Source organism: Lissotriton vulgaris, chromosome 2_1 (genome assembly GCF_964263255.1).
Source record: "Lissotriton vulgaris chromosome 2_1, aLisVul1.2, whole genome shotgun sequence".
Lineage (NCBI taxonomy): Eukaryota > Metazoa > Chordata > Amphibia > Caudata > Salamandridae > Lissotriton > Lissotriton vulgaris.
This window is the reverse complement of record NC_141687.1, coordinates 1,844,184,292-1,844,206,638: the sequence shown is the minus strand read 5'-3', so window position 1 is coordinate 1,844,206,638 and position 22,347 is coordinate 1,844,184,292. Positions and strand designations below refer to the sequence as shown.

General features: G+C 44.0%; 1 protein-coding gene across 1 annotated transcript in view; it reads left to right on the top strand.

Annotated features, from left to right (window-relative positions):
* The window catches only part of AAGAB (alpha and gamma adaptin binding protein), a 184,343-nt gene that overhangs the window by 145,592 nt on the left and 16,404 nt on the right, over positions 1-22,347 (top strand). The window contains exons 6-8 of the mRNA XM_086958008.1: positions 2-84; positions 2,335-2,419; positions 4,359-4,463. Of these exons, the coding sequence (XP_086814134.1) occupies positions 2-84; positions 2,335-2,419; positions 4,359-4,463 (273 nt within the window). The remainder of the gene's footprint in view (position 1; positions 85-2,334; positions 2,420-4,358; positions 4,464-22,347) is intronic.

The following is a 22,347-nucleotide window of genomic DNA, read 5'->3' as shown; positions in this document are numbered from 1 at the left end:
GATCACATCCAGGGATTTGGGCTGTTCAGCGCAGTGACTGGAGGAAACCGCAGCTGTGGTGCAACGGAAGGACTCCACCCAGCAGTAAGTGCCTTCCTCCTCCTCTTTGAAGCATCCTGTAAACTGCAGAGGTATTATGCATTGCACAGGTTGGGGCTTGTTGTGCGGATTAATCTTCTCAGCATTGGACACGTGTTTCCTCTTGGAGGCTTGACTAACAGAAAAGCTCTTGGAGAGATCGAGATGAAAACAGAAAAGCAGCTTTGTCAACAAGGGGTATTGACGAAGCGCCATATTGCCAGAGGATCATAGAGAAAAGATTATTTCTCGCTGACCCCGCCTCTTCGCTTAGTTGTTCACAAATTGTTGCTGGAGGAACTGGCACCATGTATGAGGATCAGCTTGCCTCAGCTTTTTTGCATTTGTTCTATTGTTTTAAAGGGGGATTGGCGTAGAGGCAAAAGCTATGGTAAGGGCAGCAAATTTTAATCTAATATGGAAATGCGCAAATAATTCTATAATTTTATAGTATTCAGGACTGATGATGCATGCATACAGCAGCTTTCTTGCCTGACTGATTATACTGGTCTTAAAGGGTCACCTGTTTGTGACCAAGATCATCGTCACTGAATATGAAACTATATTGGTAGTGGATGTAACTTAACACTTGTTTACATCATCTAAAACATGTTTTTACCCTAAACAGACCTTATTTGAGCAGTAGTGCCAGACACAGCAATAAAAGTTTGCTTTCAACGTGTATTCAGCAGCACCAAATACGCGCTTTGCACCAACGCTTGCCTAGCCCACAACATGCAAGATCCGCAGGATTTGACCAATCCCCTAGAGTTAGGTATGTTGTCCCTCTAACCTCTTCGGAAGGTTTATTTGGGCTGCAGAAGGCTCTTACATACATAGTCTCAAACATGATTGCAAATCAATATTCAGTATTATACAAGTGAATGATGCGGCAGCTGTCTGTAATGGCATTGTGCGTTACCCTGGGATTGCTGCTTTTTATATTATTCATGAGTAGTTATATCTCTATGGACATTAGCCTTTTGGAAGTTTGTATGTTAGTCATCACTTGGTCTCCAGACAGCTTCTGTTCTGTTCATTGAGGAGGCGGCCCAGTTCTATTTAGTGGCTTGCGGTGTCATTGCTCTGGAATAGATCATAATTTAGATGTACTTGCCGCAGCCTTTACAGAGTAAAACATGCATTTGTGATCTAGAGATGTGGGAAGTTATTTCATTGTCTTCTTTAAATTGTGTGAGGTCTTTATTTGTGCTTCTCAGTCATATACTCACAAAGTTAATGATCCAGCATTTTTACATCATGAGAAGTACACACTTTTAAAATAGATATAAATCATAACAGAAATTAATACGTAGAGTGCAAATAGTGAATTTGACTCTTGCGGCTAGATTAGTTGATGGACTGCAGCCTGTTCAGAAAGCCCCTGCTCGGCTGCCTTATGGAGCATGGTAGATGGATCATGGTTCCACACTCTATATAGTTCTTCACTGGCTGCCTGCTGGATTTATTCAGAGGTTGCCTATCAGCTGTTATGGGGTTGGCAGGCTTCAGACTTCTATCCCTGATAGACCATTACAATGCTTATTGCATGGTCTGTAGTTTCTGCTGTTTTATATTATTTCATACACTTGGAGCGAGCTTCTCCGTTGTCTCAATGGAGCCACTCTATACTGAGGCGTCATTGGTGCAGAAAGAGGACAGTGTAATGTAGGTTTACTCTTTGGCCATTACTGCAGTGTTTAAAGTATTTGCCATGTAAAGGGCAATAAAAATTATTTTTATTTGCTAAAAGTCATAAAATTTGTATTTGTAATGTGCGTTCCATAAAAAGGGGAACATATTTGATAAATTATAAGATTTATCCAGGAAATGCACACATTATATTCTGATCTCACTTGATGGTGTTGGTAAAACAAAATATTCCGCATATTCTTTTTAGCTGTAAAGGGAGGTAATGGTGACTAAGGTGCCAAGCTGTTTAAATAAATAACAAAAGGAAAGTACTACAGGCATTTTCATAGCGTTTCAGGAGGAGGGGGATCTGAGCGATGTTAGGGCAGCTGTATACTCTTTCATCCAATATATTGCTAGAGTCAGAATGAAGGGTGGTGTAGGTTCACATGGTGGAGGTGCAGTGCTGGGCATAGGCAGCCACTGGCCTCTCATTGGCTTTTAAAACATCTGGTAAAGGGGGTTGTAAACATGGCATCAGTCCCCTCATATAGTTATCTTTGCGCAAAAGTGCACATTAGGAAATAAGGCAGTTGTGTGTAAGTAACATCCTTTTCCCATCAGCTTCCAGCACCAACAGACGATGGAGCAGAATCTCATTTGGAGAATGAAGCCCACGCCACTGACGCGCAGCTGGAGAGTTTAGTAGGTGAGCGTTAACAAATTTACTTTAACAAGGCCTTTAGGTGCCTTTTAGCACTTTTGCTTTACTTGAATTTAATAACTAAGTAAGATTTTGATATTGATTGACAGAGGCTGCAAATTGTCCCAGGGATTACCTAGTGGTAGGATCCATACTCTAAATCGGTGGCTTGGCTGTAGGCAATTTTATGTACAATTTGCCTGGGTTTAACTAACGCTAGACTTTGTTCACAGCATGTGTGTTATCCAATGGGCAGAGCTATTCATCTCTGCTGGGGTTGTGAATTGTGAGCCTCTTTTTTCCCCCTAACCATCAAGACCATGTTTTATGATGTTTTATTGACAGTTGCAGGAGAAGACTATACCAACAAATCTTGCAGAGCTCCGTACCAGTAAATGTAAAAAATATTTTAAAACGCTGTCTTTTAAATAGCATATGTAGAGTCCAAAATTGAAGCTTACTACTTCATGCTTCCTTACAAAAAGTATCTTAAAACAATGATGTTCTTAAAAGAAACAGAAGGCTTAGAAAATCGCTTGAAACTGTGATATAAGGATGTATCTCATGTAATAAAAGATATCTGCTAAATCCATCTTGCTGCAGTATGAGTATGTTATAATTCGTTAACTATAACCATTATAATTATGGTAAATGGGAGGTCCTTTAATTTTAGTAGTTGGGAATGATTGACACTTAACTATACACAGTTCATGCAAGACATTTAATGTCTTAACCAAGTTAGCTAGATGCCTCTATAGGGCTGGTCACTGTAAAAGGGCTCGTCTGAGGGAATAACATGTCTTCTACATTGCCCTTCCCAATTTCCCCCTTCTCAAGATTTTTAGTTACTGTTCTAAGGTCCTGGAAAAGATCTACCAATCCAGTATGTTAGCACAGAATGCAGAGTTTATGCTGCCATTTCGTCTCGTGTAGCTTGACTGATTCCACTCTGGATGGTGCAAGCTGCCTGATGCTGTCCACAGGTGGCTCTACTGGGCAAGGGAAAGGATGCACTCTAACAAGATTCCTCCTGACGTGTGTCTGACTCTTCCCAAGTCTTATTAGTTTTTCATGTTATTGGTGCTGCCTGGAATATCCCTAATAACCCCTAAGAACATTTAGTGATCCTTAAGAGCAGTAGATCCAATGTTAACACCACCCTCCCCTTGGAGCTTTCTGTTTGCTCGTTTTGATGAGAGATAGTGGCAACGTTTTTCTCTTATTGGAATTTCAATCAAGCTGAAAATGCACATGTATCCAGAGCGGAGGCATCCTTAACCCTTCCACTCTGGAGATCCTTAATTACTGATAGCCAGTTGTCTTTTTTAAACACGAAAACAAGACCTGTGAACTTGTTTGTCTGTTGCTTATTTTACACGTATTGCAGAAGGGGAATACGGTGCTACCTAGTCTTGACACATGAGTCAATGACAATGCTAATGTAAAGCGAAATGATTTGAAGGCTTCCACAATGCAAAATGTGGCAAACCATTTAAAGCCTAAAGCATGAGCTATTTTTTCATTTCTGATGTAGCCGGGGCACATATGGACAACTCAGGCAAAGCATGCATAGGGTCGATGACCGCAAAATCAACAACGTGTAAGGCAACGTCACTAGGAGCTTTAAAGGCTGTTTAAGGTGGATGCTCTTCTCTTAGGTTACTGCAGCATTTTACCTCGTCAACCAGTTCTGTCTTTTCTGAATCTGCCTATCTTTACCTTTCAGTGTGTTACTTTGACTCTTCTTTGCATTAGCTGCACTTCTCTTGCTCTGCCAGTGAATGATTTCTCATTACAAGTTAAGTTCTTATATTTTTGATTTCCTGCATACTTCTTTCTCATTTATCTTCTGAATAATATAATTTGAGTATTTTAAAAGATGGACAGTGTGCTGGTGTTTCAAACCAGGCTGGCTTGACGATTAACATCAGTGCTCGCCTTTCAGACCCTATGCTAGATATGGATATACAAGAGCTCGCCAGCCTGACGACAGGTGAAGGGGACTTGGAAAACTTTGGGCGTCTGTTCACAAAGCTACAAGAGATGAAAGGTGAGTACAGTCAGAAACTAGCTATCTTGGACCCTGTTTTGGTGGAGATGGAGATTCTATATAGCAGCATTTTGCACTTCTAGCATTGAGAGTGTGTGAAAACTGTTAACTCATAGCATGAAGATATGGGAAGGATAAAACTGTAACAGAAAACTATTTAATATTCGAAATGAGCAGCAATGTTTGATCGGCAGGCAGTCCATGCATTCTATTTAAATTGCCATCAATAAAGAACGCCACTTTGCAGGTCAAGGATTTGATAGCTTCCTTGTGCACATGGGAAGAGGCTCACCTGAGATTAGGCAGCACAATATTGTGTTCCAAAGTAGGGACAAGATGCCTCTCTGTGAAACTCTTTGAATGACTGGTAGATTGAAGAAAAAAAGCATATATAACAATTCATAACACGGTCCAGTAGTCAATGTATGAACTTGGATTTATTGTATTTATTTATTTCAAGTTTTATATAGCGCAAACCTTGAGCATTAGGGCATCAGAGCACTTCGCAACATTTACATAGATAGCATTTACAAGGAGTACACAAGACAAAAATACACCACCTACAGGAAAATATTATACAATAGAGGGTGGAGTAGATAGTCTCATTAAGTTGGGAGGTAGCAATGGTAGGTTGTTACAGATATTGGAGGACTAAGTGAACAGACGTTTCCAGGGGTGGTGATATTCAGGGCTCTTTGATGCTTGGGGGGGGGGGGGTGCATCTGAACAAGTTGATTATTTTAGGAGTGTTGTTTCAGGTATTTGTTGAGAATAAATATTTTAAGGCTTTTTTTTAGACGTATTGGAATGATTGATTGTCTCATTGATCCTAAGGCAAAGCTTTCCAAATTCTGGGTGCATCCCCAGAGAAGGCCCCCGTGAGTAATTTTTTTTTCTTAAATGTGGCGGAATCAGGAGTTGAGTGTTTGAGCTTCGCAGAGGCCTCCTTAGGCCGGCTTTTGATAGTTTGTTTGTGAGGTATATTGGATATCCAGTGTAGAGCTCTGTCTGTTATGGAAGCTATTTTGAATATGCATCTTGCATTGATTAGTACCCAGTTGACTTTCTTGAGTGTGGGAGTGATGTGATCATGTTGTCTGTCCCCTGCGAGAAGTCTAGCTGCTGCGTTAAGTGTGAATATTCACAGGGGTAAGTTGGTTTTTTAGAGTACCCTGATCGTCTTAAGGACTTCAACAGGGATGAAGGGGTTGATTTATTTTTAGGTGTTTGAGCTCGTAAAAGGCACTTTTTACTGAGGTATTGATATAGTCTTTCATGTTCAGGTTTTTGTCTAGAGTAATCCCTAGTGATTTAACAGAGTTGGAGATAGAATGTTTACATTGTAGTGGATTCAGGTTGCCAAGCTAGTGGTGGATTGGAAGTGACTTTCCTTTAGGCTGGATGAGGAGTTGTTCAGTTTTGTTGGGGTTAAGCATTAAGTGGTTGTTGCTCAGCCAGGATTGTATCATGGAGAGAATGTTGCTTAGGAGCTGGAGGTCTTTGGATAACCAGATTTTGATATAAAGTTGAGTGTCATTTGCATAAAGATGGTAGGCAATTCGGGCCTATTTCAAGATCACTGCGTGGGGCTCCATATGGATGTTGAACAAGGCAGGGGCAAGATTGATCCATGGGGACTACTTGCTGAACTAGTACTGCTAGTGACAGGGAATTATTTTGTTTGATTAGGTAAGATTGTTGGTTTAGGGATGAGCCAAACTATTGCAGGACAGTACCATTGATTCCTGCTTGCTGTGAGAGGGTGTGTAGGAAAATGTTGTGGTTGACTGTATCAAAGCTGCTTAGAGATACAAAAGGACTGAGTGGCAATCCTCGCCCTCGTCTAGAGATCTGTGACAGTCATCGGTGATGTTCAGGATTGCAGTCTCCGTACTGCAACCTGTCCTGAACCCAGATTAGAAGGTGTCATGTAGGTTGAATTTTTCAATGTGGTTGTTGAATTCGGCATGCACACATTTATCATTCATTTTGGCCACGAGAGGGAGATTAGTTATAGGACTGTAGTCATTGAGATTATTTTGGTCCGCACCTGGCTTTTTGATAATGGGGGTGACTTGAACGAGTTTAAGGGAGGCCGGCATAGAGCCACTGCATAAGGAGGAGTTGATGATTTTGAACTATGTTGGGGAGAGGATATGTCTGAGTTTTTTAACAAGAGAGGCGGGGAGAGGGCCAGAGAGGTGCGAAGCCGGCTTTATGCATGAAAGTATTTCACTGACTATTTCAGAGATATTTACAAAAATGTTCCAGAATGCACTTTTTTCAATTGTGATTGCTGTTGGCGTTCTGGCTCATTGTGGGGGGGAGGGGGTTCGGATGGACCACCATTGGTTGTAGGTGTAGGGGGCCATCTTTGGTAAGGGGAGAAGAGGTGGTGGGGTCCATAGAAAGATAGGCTTATTATTTTTTCGGACAAGGAATTGACAAATTCTTCACAGCACTTAGTCGATACATCAGATAATTGTTGCACGAAAGAGGAGTTCTGCTGTTTGATAATGTTGAAGAGGTCTTTAGGTCTGTTTCTGGAGTGGTAAAGTTGAGCTTGTAAGAAAGAGGATTTTTCTCTATGGATATGCTTTTTGTATTTTAGGCTTTCAACTTGTAGGAGAGAGAAGTGGATCAGCGAGGGTTGTTGTCTCCAGGTTCTCTAATTTTAGTGCTATAGTAGGAGGTGAAGGCATCGGATGAAGTGAGGTCTTGTGGAGGTAGAATTTGGGAACTGATTATGGATTCTGTCTCTGATAGAGGGATTTGGTGCATATTCTTCGCCCAGTGCTTAGGACGATTAGTTTGGGAGGAGAGCTTAGGTTGGTTGACATTGAGATCAAATAGAATTAGGTGGTGCTCAGTCTAGTCAGTGGGTTGAATGGATTGAAGGGATATGGTTGGCAATGATTGCATAGAGGGTAGAGCCTTAATTGTGAGTTTGCTTTTTGCAGTGTTGAGTGAGACCCTTTCGTTTCAAGTAGGGTGGATATTGCTTGTACTGTTGTATCATTCATATTGTTCAAGTGTAGGTTTAGGTTGCCTAATATAATGTCAGTGAAGTCCTTAAGGGAGTTTAGCGTTATGTGGTCTGATTAATCCTCGAAGAATTGTAGTTTTACACCTGCTGGGTTATAGATGACATGAAATTTGATTTAGTTGGAGCCTTTGGAGGAGAGATCAACTCCTAGATATTCAAAGGAACCGTATTCAGCACTATGAAAGGGTTTTAGGCATAGAAAATATTTGTGTATGATCGCTAATCCACCACCAATACGCACCTGGCGGTCACAATAAATGACTGAGAGACCCAGTTGGATGAAGAGATGGATAATGGGTGAAGGGTGGTCAGTTAGCCAGGTTTCAGTCAGAAAACCGATGTCGATTTTATGTAGCAGGATAGTTTCCACTATTTCGTTGGCATGCTTGACCTCAGGCTGACAGTTTAATGGCATGTAGTTAAGTGGGGTGGTGATCTCGGTTCAGACTGAGTAAGCTGGATGGGTAGTGAGTTGTGCAGGTGTCCTGGGAGGGATCCTACTAGTGCCAAAGATCACCGGAATCATGGTGTAGTAGGGATGATTGGTAGCATTGGCATATGTGTTGCTCAGCATGTATTTCTAGGTTTGAGATGGAAATTATGATGATTGGAAACCCAATTCTGCAGTGGCTAGTTCTTCGTTGAGTTTAAATGATGGATACCTTATGAAAGATGGAGCAAATATTAAAGTTGATATAAGCATCAAGTGGAATCCAATTAAAGGTAATGTGTAAAAGAGTTATTTGGTTAGAAACCACCTTTGTTGTGGTGATGGTAGTTGTTGTAATAGGGAATTGCTGTCAAATGAGCAAATACTGATTTTGAAAGACTCTGACCAAAACAGCTAAGATGTGAATGACTCTGACTGAGACCCACTCAAATTGGAGATCCTAGACATGAATATTTCAGTCTGGGGTTTCCCAGGTATGAGGCTTGTTGTCAGGGTTCTTCACTTGTGGGGGCCTTTATCAGGGTACCTAACTTGTGAGTCGTCCCATTTATTTATTTATATCATTTATAGAGCGCTATAGCAGCGCTCTGGAACATCAGGAGTAGATGGATCTGAACAGTGATGTTTTAAACTTTTTCCTAAAAGACATGTAGTTGGTACATTGACGAATGTCCATAGGTAGTTGGCTCCAGAGTTGAGGTGCTAGGTAAGAAAAGGCTTTGCCTCCTAATCTAGTTTGTTTTATACGCAGTACGACAAGGAGATCCTTGCCTCCTGACCGGAAGGTTCGCGAGGGAGTGTATCTGACCATTCTGCTTTCATCAGATACCGTTTCTTTAGATATGAAGTTCTTGGTTAGGTGAGCGATTTAAACCAAATTTGGCAGAAAGATAGACCTTGGTCCAGAAAGGTTGCTTTTTGTGATTTGGTGTAAATCCATGTAGTATTTTTTTTAACAATTAATGCTAAAAAAAAGATTGTATATTTCATGCCATGCAGGATGTGGAGGCCGACATATCTCATGATGAGATCTGATTGGCTGCCTCAACATCAACCTGGATGTGGCAGCAGCCAGCTTAGGACTCCGGACTCAGTCCTGAGACCTAAAAAACAATAAAAAAGACATAATGAGCAGGCTAGGAAAACCCTGACCACCTAGGCCTAGGGCCAAAAATGGTCTTTTATTTTTAAAAAGATTGCCTCAAATTCACGAAGAATCCTTAGAAAAATGAAAAAAGAAAGTGTGGGCTTCCGTTGGGGCATTGCAAGATGTTGGTTTGGGGAGGAGGGTGCGTGCCCTCCTCCACCGATCCTTTGCTAATTACCGCACTATGACACCATTGGCAATATCACTGCAAAATTTGCAATGAAATTATTGATGAGAAAACTGGGCCTGGCATGGGGCGCAACTTATCATTACCTTAGGGCACCAGTTATAGTTGCTCGAGATAACTAGAACAGTTGCATTTCAGTAGTTAGTACATTTACGTCATGTTTTATCTGACATCTTCACCTAACTATAAAGCCACTTTAACCTTTGATTTCAGTGAATGCCTCGCTGGTTTTTTCCTCAAATGCTCACTTACTCTCTTACATCTAACATCAAGATGACCTTTTACACTTGTATTCCCACTTCTTTAAAAAAAAAAATATATATATATATTTTTTTTTTTTGAAAACCTTTATTTATCAGAAACATAGTACACAGCGTCTGCCTACAACCACTGCGGGCCGGCCGCTATGACAATAATTAGCCTTCCAAGGTACCTTGCACTGCAGATAAAGGATAAAAAATCACAAATATCAACACTACGGTAGACTGGCAAGGAGCCACGGGAGGAGGATAGGGAGGGTTTCATTTTGTAATTTAGACGAATCGTCCTAAAGTCAGATCGGGTGGCCGAAAGGGCGGACCAAATAAAGGGATATACACAAGTTAAACATCATTATCGAGAAACTGGCGTAAATCAGCACAATAAGGATAAACAAGCATCGAAATACATATCACCCCAGTTAGCGCCCGCCCAGTCAATGTGTCACATAAGGAGTTGCATTCAAGCTGGTTTACTGTATAGTAGGATATAAGAGGGATCATTATATGACAACGATGAAAGGATCCTACGACATGCAGAAAGGCACTTATCACAAGGGAAAATTAGCAGCAGAGAATGCGCCCTCAAACAGCAGTATAAGAGGGAAGGAAGAGCAGGATTTGTAATCATTCAGTAACTATGCATTAAAGTCGATATCATGGTCGTGAATCAATAAACCTTGCGACAGTAACACAGACGCAAAGCACGAGAATCCGTCCCAGAAAGAACTAAACCCAACCCCCATCTGACCCGAGATACGAAAGAAGAAGAAGGAAACAAGAGAAAGAACAAGAAGAAAGGCCATAGAAACAAAAGGAAAACGAAAGTCAAGCCCCAACCCCCCCACCCTGCACGTCGAAGAGGCTACGGCCCCCCCCCCCCCTACTAACGTGCCTGTCGCCCCAAGAGTACCCACATAAGGGAAAAGACGGGGGGAAGTCAACACAAGCAGACTCCCGCCCCACCCCATTCGCACAAAGCAGCTCAGGCGCGATCTCAAAACAGACCAGCAGGTCGACAATCAATGGCGGCGTCGTAGTACAGTTCAGCAAAGCGTCCACATCATAATGAGTGACCGGGGATCAGTCCTGCGATGCAAAAAGGAAGAGTTCACCCCTGTCCCAACTTTACCCTTCCATCAATACGTAGCCACTGAAAGTTTGCAATGGGGCACCGCCCCGAATGAACAGGACGGCCAGGCGGGTAGAACAAAAGCAAGTCAGCGAGAGATCTCAGAGGCAGGGGACTGAAAAGTAGTCTCCTGAGAACATGTAGACACAGGAACAAAGCTCCAAGCAAATCCCTCAGGTTGCGACCCTGTAGTGGCATCACAAGATAGCCGGGTGGTGAAACAGGCCCATGAGGGGAATCCGCACTTTTTGTAGCACTAGGCCTCGATGGCACATTCAAGCGGCTAGGCAGGTGGGATCTGTGACCAACATCGTCCAGGGCCCTCCATGGCACCATCGGTAGGCACGTAGCAGGCAGATCCAATGGCGGCAAAGATCCGCCCACAACATTACTTCTAACGGGATCGCCGGAGCCTTCTTCCCACGGCTGGGTGATAATTGCGTCCAGGCGCCGTGCAAGGTCCCCGGCCCCATCCAAACAGGTAACGCGCAGGGAGCTCAGAGCAGCAATAAGGTCGCGAGCCGTAGGTTCCATGGTGCTTAGCCGGCATAAAATCACTCGCTCTCAGGGTATCTTTTACCTCGGCCAATGTCAGTGTCCCCCACCAAACCGCCCAGCCGAATAGGTAGTGTAAAAGTCACCGGAGCAGGGGCCGGCGCCACCTCCAGCTGTTACGGTCGATCCGCCATTACACCTTGCCAATAAACGGTACACTCAGTTACAGGATGCCCCATAAGAAGCGCGGGCAGCGTCGACGTTATATGGCACAGAGTCTCAATAGCAGGGGCAGACCCACCAACTGTGCGCAGGAGCGCCAACCTCCATACCTTCGAGGTCTGAAAAGATGCACCGGTCTGCCCCAGGTCAGCCAGCGCCAGCAACGTTGCTCCCGTTTCAAAATGGCGGTCTCAGCTCGTCCAGTAGATCTACAAACAGCGCAGATAACAAAGGAACGGTCGTATCAGGCAAAGGATCAGACCTCCGGCGTGTGTGCCCGTGTCTGTGGTGGCGCCAAGTCCCCACGTCCGTCCGGGTTGGCGCAGTGTCTCTCCCGCAGCTAGGAGATATGGGCTTCGTGGCCCGCAAAGCAGCGACCTCCAGTGGCATCCGCGGCCGGCACCAACATCCGGTCTCTCGGCCAGCAGTCGGACGCCGCCACGGCGTCTAGCGAGAAAGGGTGGATGGATGGGTCACCAGTCACCTACGAGCGCCGGAGTTGCCGCCCGCCGATCCACACATCTTCCGACGTCCCGTGAGCACTGCCCGAGCCTGGGCGACCCGGGGAAGAGCAGGATATTGACAGGATAAATGCCGTGGCGAGCGGAGCTCGCGGACTAGGCGGCCATCTCGCTCCGCGCTCGGCCACGCCCCCATATATATATTTTTATTTGCATTTTATTCATAACTCAACAGTACAGTCATGTAATTAGCAACATTTATCCCCCTACACCCTCTCCCGCCCCTCCACAATCGTACTTTGCTGTTACGTTTCATATCATACAGGTGCAGTGTTCATCTATCCGATGAACAGGTATCTCTCAGCGCCCCTTCCCAGGCCCTCTCTCCGGGGCCCGTGTGGACTTGTAGACTGGTAATGAGCTCATCTCCCTCCCAGCCCCCCATCCAGACCATGATAGTGTCTCCACCTGGACCAAACCTTTCGAAACTTCCTAGGACACCCTCTAGATTTATAGGTCACTCTCTCGGCAGCCATGTAGAGGTCTAGCCCTCTTCTCCACTCCTCCAACTCCGGGGGAGTCAGCGACCCCCAGTGTTTCGCTATGTCTCTTTTGGCCACCACTAAGGCCAAAACCAGGAAAATTAGGAGAGGGCGCGGTCAGTCCACGTCATTAGTCATTCCCAGTAAAGCCAGCTTGGGCTCCTGTGCAAGTGGAACCTCCAATATCTCCCTCAGTTCCATAAAGATGTGATTCCAATAGGTTTGAATCACCCCACATGTCCATAGTATATGATAAAAATCTCCGCCTTCTCTGTGGCATCGGAGGCATCTAGTGTCCTCTATTTTCCCCATTCTATGGAGTCGTACTCTGCCATAATAGGTTCTGTGAAGCACGTTGCATTGAATGAGGCGGAGCCTAGACTTAATCTCCACCTCTCGGGGATGCATTAACACTATGTCCCAATCTAGCTCATCCAGTGCTCCCACCTCACCTTCCCAAGTATTTCTAAGTTTCGCCAGATCCCCTAGCATATTGTTGGTTAAGGTTTTGTAGGTGAGTGAGACCGCCTTTCCCTGAATCTGTTCTCGCAGTAGCCTACCCTCCAATGGTGCATATTCTGGAAGCTTTGACAAGTGTATGTTTTGTACTCTCCAAGCATGGCGCAGCTGGGTATACTTGAAGAGCTGTGAGTGTTGGAGCCCAAACTCTGACTTCAGGGCCTGAAAGGATTTCAACTCCCCCTTAGTGATCACATCTCCAATAGTGGAGATTCCAATGTCGTCCCACCGTTTAAATCCCTTAAGTTTATGAAGTTCAGTTAGCCAGGTGCAATGCCATAGTGGCGTCTGCCGGGTGGGTGTCTTCTCCCAGCCTGTACGTTTCGTGGCCTTGTTCCATGCACGCAATGTGATAAGTGTCGCTGGAAGCAGTGGCTTCCGTGCGGAGCCTCCGTATAGGTAATGCAGTAAATTGTGCGGGGACATTTTATGTCGTTCTAGGGCATATGTGGGGTGTTCTGCCTGGGTATGTAACCATTCATTAATTGGGGTCATGTGTTCCGCCCAGTAGTAGGCTTCTAGGTTCGGGAGTGAGATTCCTCCACTATATTGGTGCCTTTAGAGAGTGGTCAATGCTATTCTAGGTTGTTTACCTAGCCAGAGAAAAGCCCTAAGATCCGAGTGGATTTTATGCAGCATCGTCTCCGGGAGTAAATAGTATTCGTTCTGTAGGGCGTATAAATATTTGGGGAGAATAATCATTTTGTACATGGCCGCTCGGCCTAAGAGTGTAAGTGGCAGCTGTCTCCAGCGCTCCATGTCAGCTGTGGAGTTCAGCATGATCCTCTCTATATTTTTCTGAAGCGAGAGTTTCCTATCAAGGGTGATGTAAATCCAGAGATATTGAAAGCCCTCATTCGTCGTAATCAGTTGCCCTGGCAACGTCGTCCAGCGGTCACCGCCCCTAGGGTCGTACAGGATCGATTTTAGCCAGTTTATTTTGTAACCAGAGTGTCTACCATAGCATTCCAGTTCCAGGAACAGCTCCGGGACAGTGGTTTCCGGGTTGGTGATGTACAGGAATACATCATCCGCATAGAGGGACGGCTTCTCCTGGGCCAGTTCCGTATCGGTTCTTCTGAATCCAGTGATCTCAGGGTTTTGCCGGACCCTAGCTGCTAGGATCTCGATGGTAAGTGTGAATAGGAGGGGTGACAGAGGGCAGCCCTGTCGTGTCCCTCTCTGGATCTGGAATTCACGTGACAGACTCCCATTAACCCCCACTTTAGCTCGCGGCGTGGTGTAGAGGAGCCGAACCCAAGTCTGAAACTTAGGCCAAAACCACATATTTGTAGGATACCCTCCAGGAACGGCCAGTGGACTGCATCAAAGGCTTTCTCTGCGTCGAGGGAGAGAAACCAGTGCGGTGGCTCTCTATCTCTCACCTCCTGCAGCCAGTTGTGGGTGCGTCTAAGGTTTAGCTTAGTGGCCCTGTCTGGTAGGAAGCCGGTTTGATTTAAATGTATTAGGTCCGGGATCACCGATCTCAATCGTAGCACCAAGACAGTCGCGAGGAGTTTCACCTCAGTGATTAGGAGGGAAATGGGTCGGTAGGACGCTCCGTCCTCCCGCGGTTTGCCCTCTTTATGAATTGGGATGATTGTCGTCATGGAGAGGTCTGTGGGGAGCCTCCCCTCCAGATATGCTCCTAAGAAGAGCTTCCTCAAGTGGGGAGCCAAAATGTTGGCCGTGCACTTGAAATGTATTCCCACTTCTTAACCAATTACTTCTTACCAATTGCCTCCTCATCAGAACACTTCGCAACCCTCCTGGCATTCCACCATTTACCATCGGACAACAATAAGGAATTTCCCCATACTTTCATCACTTCCCTAGGCTCAGACAACTTGGAAAATCCTTTCTTCACAAAATGTCCTGGAAACACTCTTACCCACATGCCTTCTGAGAAATTTCGAACTGACTTGAGCACTCTTTCATTGTGTCTCTGCTTGTATTGCGCCTGATAATTTCCAATTTTCTCACGCTAAATTTCCTTTGAAATCTTTTTCTCCCCATATCTCGCCGTCCACGCGGGGACATCTACTGTGCATGGCACTCTTTCCTTCAATAGACAGAAAGGCGTCTCCCCTGTAACAGAATGGGGTGTTGTCCTGTAATTCCACAACATTTCTTTTATCTGTTTCTTCCAACAAATGTCATTCACCATGGCTAATTGAACACTTTTACTCAAAACATGATTAAAGCGCTCAATAAGACCATTACCCCTAGTATGATAGACTGGAGTCTTGCTGTGCCTGATGCCCCATTTCTTGAGGAAACCCTCAAACTCTGCTGATACAAATTGCCGACTATTGTTGGAAAGTGTTTCCGCCGGACATCCTTCTCTGTGGAAAACCTCTTCACAAAATGCACTGATATTTGCAGTCTTTACTTAACTCACAAATGTCACCTCTTGCCATTTAGAATATTAATCCATGAATACAATGGCACATCTTTCTTTTAAACACAAACAATCATACGGCCCACATATGTCCATGCCTACTTTCTCCCAAGCTTTCTATGGCCACTCCATAGGATTATTAGTGGTTTCCCTCAGAGAATGTGATTTGTCGCTACACATGCATGAAATGCAATTTCCAACACATCTTTTTATCTGCCTGTCCATCTCAGGCCACCAAAAGTCCCTCCTGATCTTCCTCTTCATTGCTGCCATGCCGCCATGACCTTCATGCATTATTCCGAATTGGCGGGTAGCTTATCCTTAACTTTTCCTTAATACAGGATCATTCTCCACTGCATTTTTCCATTCACTCTCTTCGATGGTCTGGCACTCGCTGATATCTCCGCCACAACCCAGTCATCTTCAACAACATCATTCTGAAGCGGCAACCTGGACATGCAATCAACATTTATATTTCTTTTGCCTGCAACGTACTTTACAGAACAATCTTACTCTTGTAGATGATGCAACCACTTTGCAATTCCAAGGAGTAGCTTTCGCAGCACCTGCCATGGAGAACAGCTCAATTAATGGTCTGTTTTCAGTTAAAATTGAATCCCCCAAACAAAAATTCGAAAATGATGCACACCCCACCAGCATGCTAGTCTCTTTCTCTACTTCAGAGTATGTTTTCTCTGCTCCTCTTTGCCACTGGATTCAAGCAAGCCGGGCTGAAGATGGCTGGAATGCCAGAAACCGGTCCTCGGAAGCTTGTTTCCGGTCCAGGGAAGATGTGGCTTGGCAGTTCGGGCTGGACTGTTCCCATGAGGCACAGGTCCAGACTGATTTGCATATAGCCATGTCTGAACTAGGGTGGCAGAGTGGGCTAAAGAACGGTGATGGATTAAACCCAGATCTTTTGACTGGGTGTGAGTGTTTGATTCAGATGCTCCGTCCATCACCACCCCCTTTTGTACCGCTTTTGGCCGCCATAAGTGTGGCAGGGTATGCTCAGACGTGAGTCCCTTGCTCACTTTGCCACTGGATTCAAGCAAGCCGGGCTGAAGACGGCTGGAATGCCAGAAACCGGTCCTTGGAAGCTTGTTTCCGGTCCAGGGAAGACGTGGCTTGGCAGTTCGGGCTGGACTGTTCCCATGAGGCACAGGGTCAGACTGATTTGCATATAGCCATGTCTGAACTGGGGTGGCAGAGAGGGTTAAAGAATGGTGATGGATTAAACCCAGATCTTTTGACTAGGTGTGAGTGTTTGATTGATTCAGATGCTCCGTCCATCACCACCCCCTTTTGTACCGCTTTTGGCTGCCATAAGTGTGGCAGGGTATGCTCAGACGTGAGTCCCTTGCTCACTTTGCCACTGGATTCAAGCAAGCCGGGCTGAAGACGGCTGGAATGCCAGAAACCTGTCCTCGGAAGCTTGTTTCCGGTCCAGGAAAGACGTGGCTTGGCAGTTCGGGCTGGACTGTTCCCATGAGGCACAGGGTCAGACTGTTTTGCATATAGCCATGTCTGAACTGGGGTGGCAGAGTGGGCTAAAGAACGGTGATGGATTAAACCCAGATCTTTTTACTGAGTGTGAGCGTTTGATTGATTCAAATGCTCCGTCCATCACCACCCCCTTTTGTACCCCCTCTTAGAGTCCTTGACACTAACGCAACAACCCTTTCTTCTCCAGCATTCTCTTGCCTAAGAACCTCACCTAGTCCATACCCACTGGCATCAGTGACCACAGTGGTCTTATCTGCAGGATCAAATGGTTTTAATATCACCACCCTTCCAATTTCTTTTTTTATGTCATCAAATGAATTTTGACACCTCTCCGTCCACACGTCACACCCTTTTTATCCTTAACTCTCGTAAAGTGTGCACTCTTTCAGCAAAATGATTTACACATTTGAAATAGTATTCTGTTAGTCCCAGGAACGATCTCAAATGATCCTTATCCCGTGGCGCGGGTTGTGTTTTCAAGCCAAAACCATATGTCAAGGTATGCCCTAAATATTCTACTTCCGCTTGACCAAATCTACATTTTTCCAACCCAATCGTGACACCTGCATCCTCCAATCTAGACAGTACATTCCTCAATATCTCATCATGCTGTTCCACACTCTTTCCCCACACCAACACATCATCCTGAAATATTAATACATTCTTCATTTCTCCCACTACGCTCTGCATCAGTCTCCGAAAAAACGCTGACGCGGATGCCAGACCAAGTGGCATTTCGTACAAATTGAAATTCACCCTCTGGGGTAATAAATGACGTCAAATGTCTAGATTTTGCTTGTAACCTCACTTGATGGTACGCATTGGATAGATGTAATTTGGAAAAACATCTTCCTCCAGAGACACTTGCCAACATTTCGTTATTGTGTGGTAAAGCATTTACGATCCACCCTTATACATTTGTTAATGTCCCTCAAGTCCACACACATGCGGAAACGGTCATTGGGTTTTCTAGCAATAGTGATGGGACTAAGCCATTCTGATGCTTCTATAGGTTCTATGACCCCATTTTTGCAAAATCTCTTCAACTCCTCTAAGCGCACATCTCAGAGCTAATGGCACATATCAGACTTAATGCACTTTAGACTTGGCATCCTTTTAAAGAATATTTCTATGTTCAAATTTTTCAACTGCCTAAATCCTCTCCAAATAACCTGGGAAATAGTTGTACCCATTCACACTTATCTTGGGTTAACAACACTTGTTGTGGATGATTTGGGTCTAAAATTATCCCCAATGTTCGCTGTTCCTTCCAGCTCAACAAGTTTTTTCCTTTCTCCACCACATAGACCTTAGTGGATGTGCACCTACCCTGGAACTCTAATTCTATGACAAAATATCCAGGTATGGGTAACTTGTCATCACAGTAGCCTTCTGGTTCCACATCTTTAGGACTTAGTGCCGGGGAATTCATCATTTTCTATATAGACTTGTCAATAATTGTAAAGGAGAACAAGAATCTGCCCAAAATTGCACTTCCATCCCATTTACTTGAATGCAACATCTAGGTGCATGATACTCGTCATCAGACACAGCTGCAACTACACTTGACTGTTTTACCCATCTATTGATCATCATTACCGCCACCTCATCATGAGCACTATCGTCAAATTAAGGTTCTTGAGAATATTGACCCTTGTCTCTCACCATATTTACTGAGTTTCTCCCTCTCCTAATTGTGCTCATTTTGCAAACCCTTGCAAAATGTCCTGTTTTATTAAATTTAAACATTTACTCATTGTTGCAGGACAATTATGTGCCTCAGCAGTGTGTCTATCACTACCACTCCTAAAGCACACCTTCTTTCTCTTTGTTTCCCTTGAACTCATTCCTTTGTTTCACATTTCGAGTGACACCATTTTAATTTTTAACTTCACATACTTTCTCAGTATCAGACATTATTTTTAGACTTTGCGCCACCAAATTCTTTTACATAACATGGCGTATTCTCTGTGCGTATGGCCACTTCAATAGTTTTATCTAAGGTGGGATCTTTTAAATGTAGCAGTTTTTCTTGAATTCTTAAATTAGTTAATCTGTTTATCATTTGATCTCTTATTATTTTGTCTCTCAAATCTTTAAATGAGCATGTAACAGCTAACCCTCTTAACGTAGCAACATATTGGCTAATTGACTCCCCAGCTTTTTGCCCACATAAAAAACCTTGTGCCTTTCTACTACAATACTCCATTTCTTTCCAGAGTTCTCTTGCTAGGCAGAAAGGGCATCCCCATATACATCTTCCTCTTCATCATCTGATCCGTCAGCATTTCTGTTCATTTGGACTACGTAAGGCTTTTAAAACGTTCCTCCCTTTCACATGTAGACAGTTCTTTAAGATGGCTAACTTCCTTTTTGCAATATACACATCCCCACCTATTGCCTCAATGTATGTCAAGAATGTCTCCTTCCAGTCTTCACACTCCATGGGAGTTAGACCCAGGTCTTGCAAGAAATATGGTGGTGGAGCTATATTTTGTGCAGCCATTGCTGCCTTGAAGAATGTGCTGCTGTGTACTTCACCCACAATTCAACACATAGTAATGTAATTGCATGTGCACTGCAATAGCAATCAGGTTCACAGACTGCAGAAAAGTCAACGTGGTTCTTAATAGACCACCGCAGCAATGTCAACTAACCAGGTACAGTTGCACTGCTCTCATTGAATGCCTACCTTCACCCTGAATCGCTACCCACATTCCACACCTCTATAAACTTCTCCTCTGATCGTTCAATCTACTTGCGATGCACTTCCTAAAATAAAATGGTGGCACGTAACGTGAAAACGTGGTCAAGTCACGTAGCACGTCGTTGGTGCACGTAATTCACTCAGAGACAATACTTCCTTTCAAGATGACATTTCAGCTCTCTGGACACACCAAACACCACACGTCATCTGTGGATCCAGTAAGTGCGTGCACTGTCTTTTGCCAACTCGCGATGCGATCCAACGATTCTCCTTGTGAACTGCGCGCTGTCTCTTGCCAACTCGCGATGCTATTCAATGATTCTCCTCGTGACATTCACACCGATTTATAATAATTCACACCATTACGATAGACACCTCTTGCTGCGTAAATACCAGTGCCAGATCTAAGCGCAAAACAGTTCTGGTCCATAAACCAGGGGGCCGCACAAGCCCTCCAGTTGCTACATCCGACTCTAAAACTTGATCCTCTTGTACCTCCTCTTGTTGTCATCCCATCCTTCTCTACATTTTGTGAACGACAGGAGTCACAGGATAAAGTGGAACTGATTTATTAGTACATGAGGACGGCCCCTGGGAGCTTCAGCAGTTCCTCCACAACAGTGGACTCCTCTCTTCTAATGTTCCCCATCAGGAGATCGAGCAGAGATTGACTTGGAACATAGCGAAAGTCACCCGGTAACCTTGGTTCTATGGTTACAGAACATAACACATATGGATCCCAGCGCCATTCTATCCCTTTTAACCCCTTCCATGCTGATGACGGCCCCCAGCCGTCATGCATCACGGTGCTCGTGTGCTGATAAAGGTTGGGGGCCGTCATGAACCCGCCCACTCTTAAAAACCGGCGCATAATCGCGGCTGAGCCCAAGGGGTTAAATTGAACATCAACATAACATTCTTGTACATATGCTGCTTATGTCTATTTGGCCTTCCACTAGATTATTGGATTTATATAGTACTTTTGAGCTGATGACATGCATTGGTGATTCTAATACCAGCTTTCATGGATGGCAAACTGAGCATGAGCACAGCTTTTTGGGTGGACCTCATAGATGTAAACTTGCACTACCAAAGAGTTAGAGAGCCTCCAGAGGTGAGTTTACAGAACATACACAGATGTTTGGGTTGAGTAAACTGAGGTTGGGAAAGCTTATTTTAGAGGCTGATAATGAGCACGTACACAATGGAGAAAAGGGTACACACCAGTGGTACTAATTGTGTGGCTTGATGTCTGTTATAGGTGCTTGTGCTTTTCAAAGTCCTGTCATTCAGTAGTGTCTCTTAAGAAATTGGATTTTTAAAATTCATTCATGGCACAGCTATCAGATACTCAATTATAGTTGTTCCGTTATGTGTTTCAACCAGCTAAAACAATGGGTGACTCAGCAGAATGCAACCGTTGTTGCATTCCCAACCCAAAGGACTTTCAGAAGAAAGGCATGCGTGTTGCGCCCAGTATCGATGATCAAGTTTGACTTGTAAGCTGCATTGTAAGGTTTTGGCAAAATGATTATTTCTTATTACTCCTTTTATAATGCAGTGTTATCAACAGGGCTTTGCCTGGGGTAAAAAAAAAAACTGCCAATCTGTTTTTATTGTATTTTTTCTCATTACGGTTACAGAACACGCAAATGCAACATAAATAGTACAATACAGAACAACACTGGTGACAATTGCTGCTGCTACATAGTGGAGGAGATTGGGTGGCAGACCCGACTTTTCAGTTATTACGCGCTGCGGGTGGGATCGCAGATCTGCAATCAGCAGGGAGCAATCCATAACTTGCCACTGGTCACCGAACAACCAGACGTATATTTTAACCTTGCGAAACATAATGTGTAAGCAAATCCTTTTCCAAGGGTAAGTTGCCGTTTTGTAAGTACACATCTGAGCTCATAAATGCAGCTATTTAGGCACACAAGCTCAACTGAGGTACATCAATACCTTTCTGAATCTGGCCCACCCATGCATATACACTCGCCACAAAGTATTATGATTATGTAGATACAAATTAGATTTGGACAGGCCATTCACATTACATTGGAGACAAGTTCTCTTTCGCAAACAACTAAAGGTACATCCAGCGTTTAGGGATTAAGATAACCCAAAATGGAAAACATCTGGACATTAAAAAAGATGTGGCAGTGGGATGTTGCCAAATATTATATTATTATTATTATTTCATGCTATACCCCTAAAACGAGGACATGAATAGGGATTACACCGTATGAAAAAGGGGCGTCACTGCTGTTAAAATAACTTCCGTAGCTCCTATTACAAATTCAGGTTCAATTAAGATCCAAAGGTTTTGTGATAGGCTGTTGAGTGCGGACAAACCATCAGACCGTCAGAACTTTAATTAGTGATACTTCACTTTTTTTGCACAACACTGGAACTTTATTACGACTCTTGAATTAAATTCTCATCCTCAAATTATTTTACAAAAATATATCTCAAAAACATTATGGGTATGAACGATTGCATCATTTCAGGTTCTCAAACTTTGAGTGGTTGAGCGAGTTATATCCAACTGTGAAACAACGTGTGCTTCCACCATTAATATGGCCACTCGAACTTTGGAAGCCTTTGCTAACTCTCAAGCTGTGTGAGATTTGTAATCACCTATCACCTCATTAGATATGTAACTCGACTTCCTGGCAATTGAAAGTCTAGTAGTAATGTACACCAATATAATGTATGAATATGGATGCCCCAAATTACACCATTTTCATAAATTCATTTCTATTTCATTAGATAAAAGTAATTTGCTGATTTCCATTGTAGGCTACA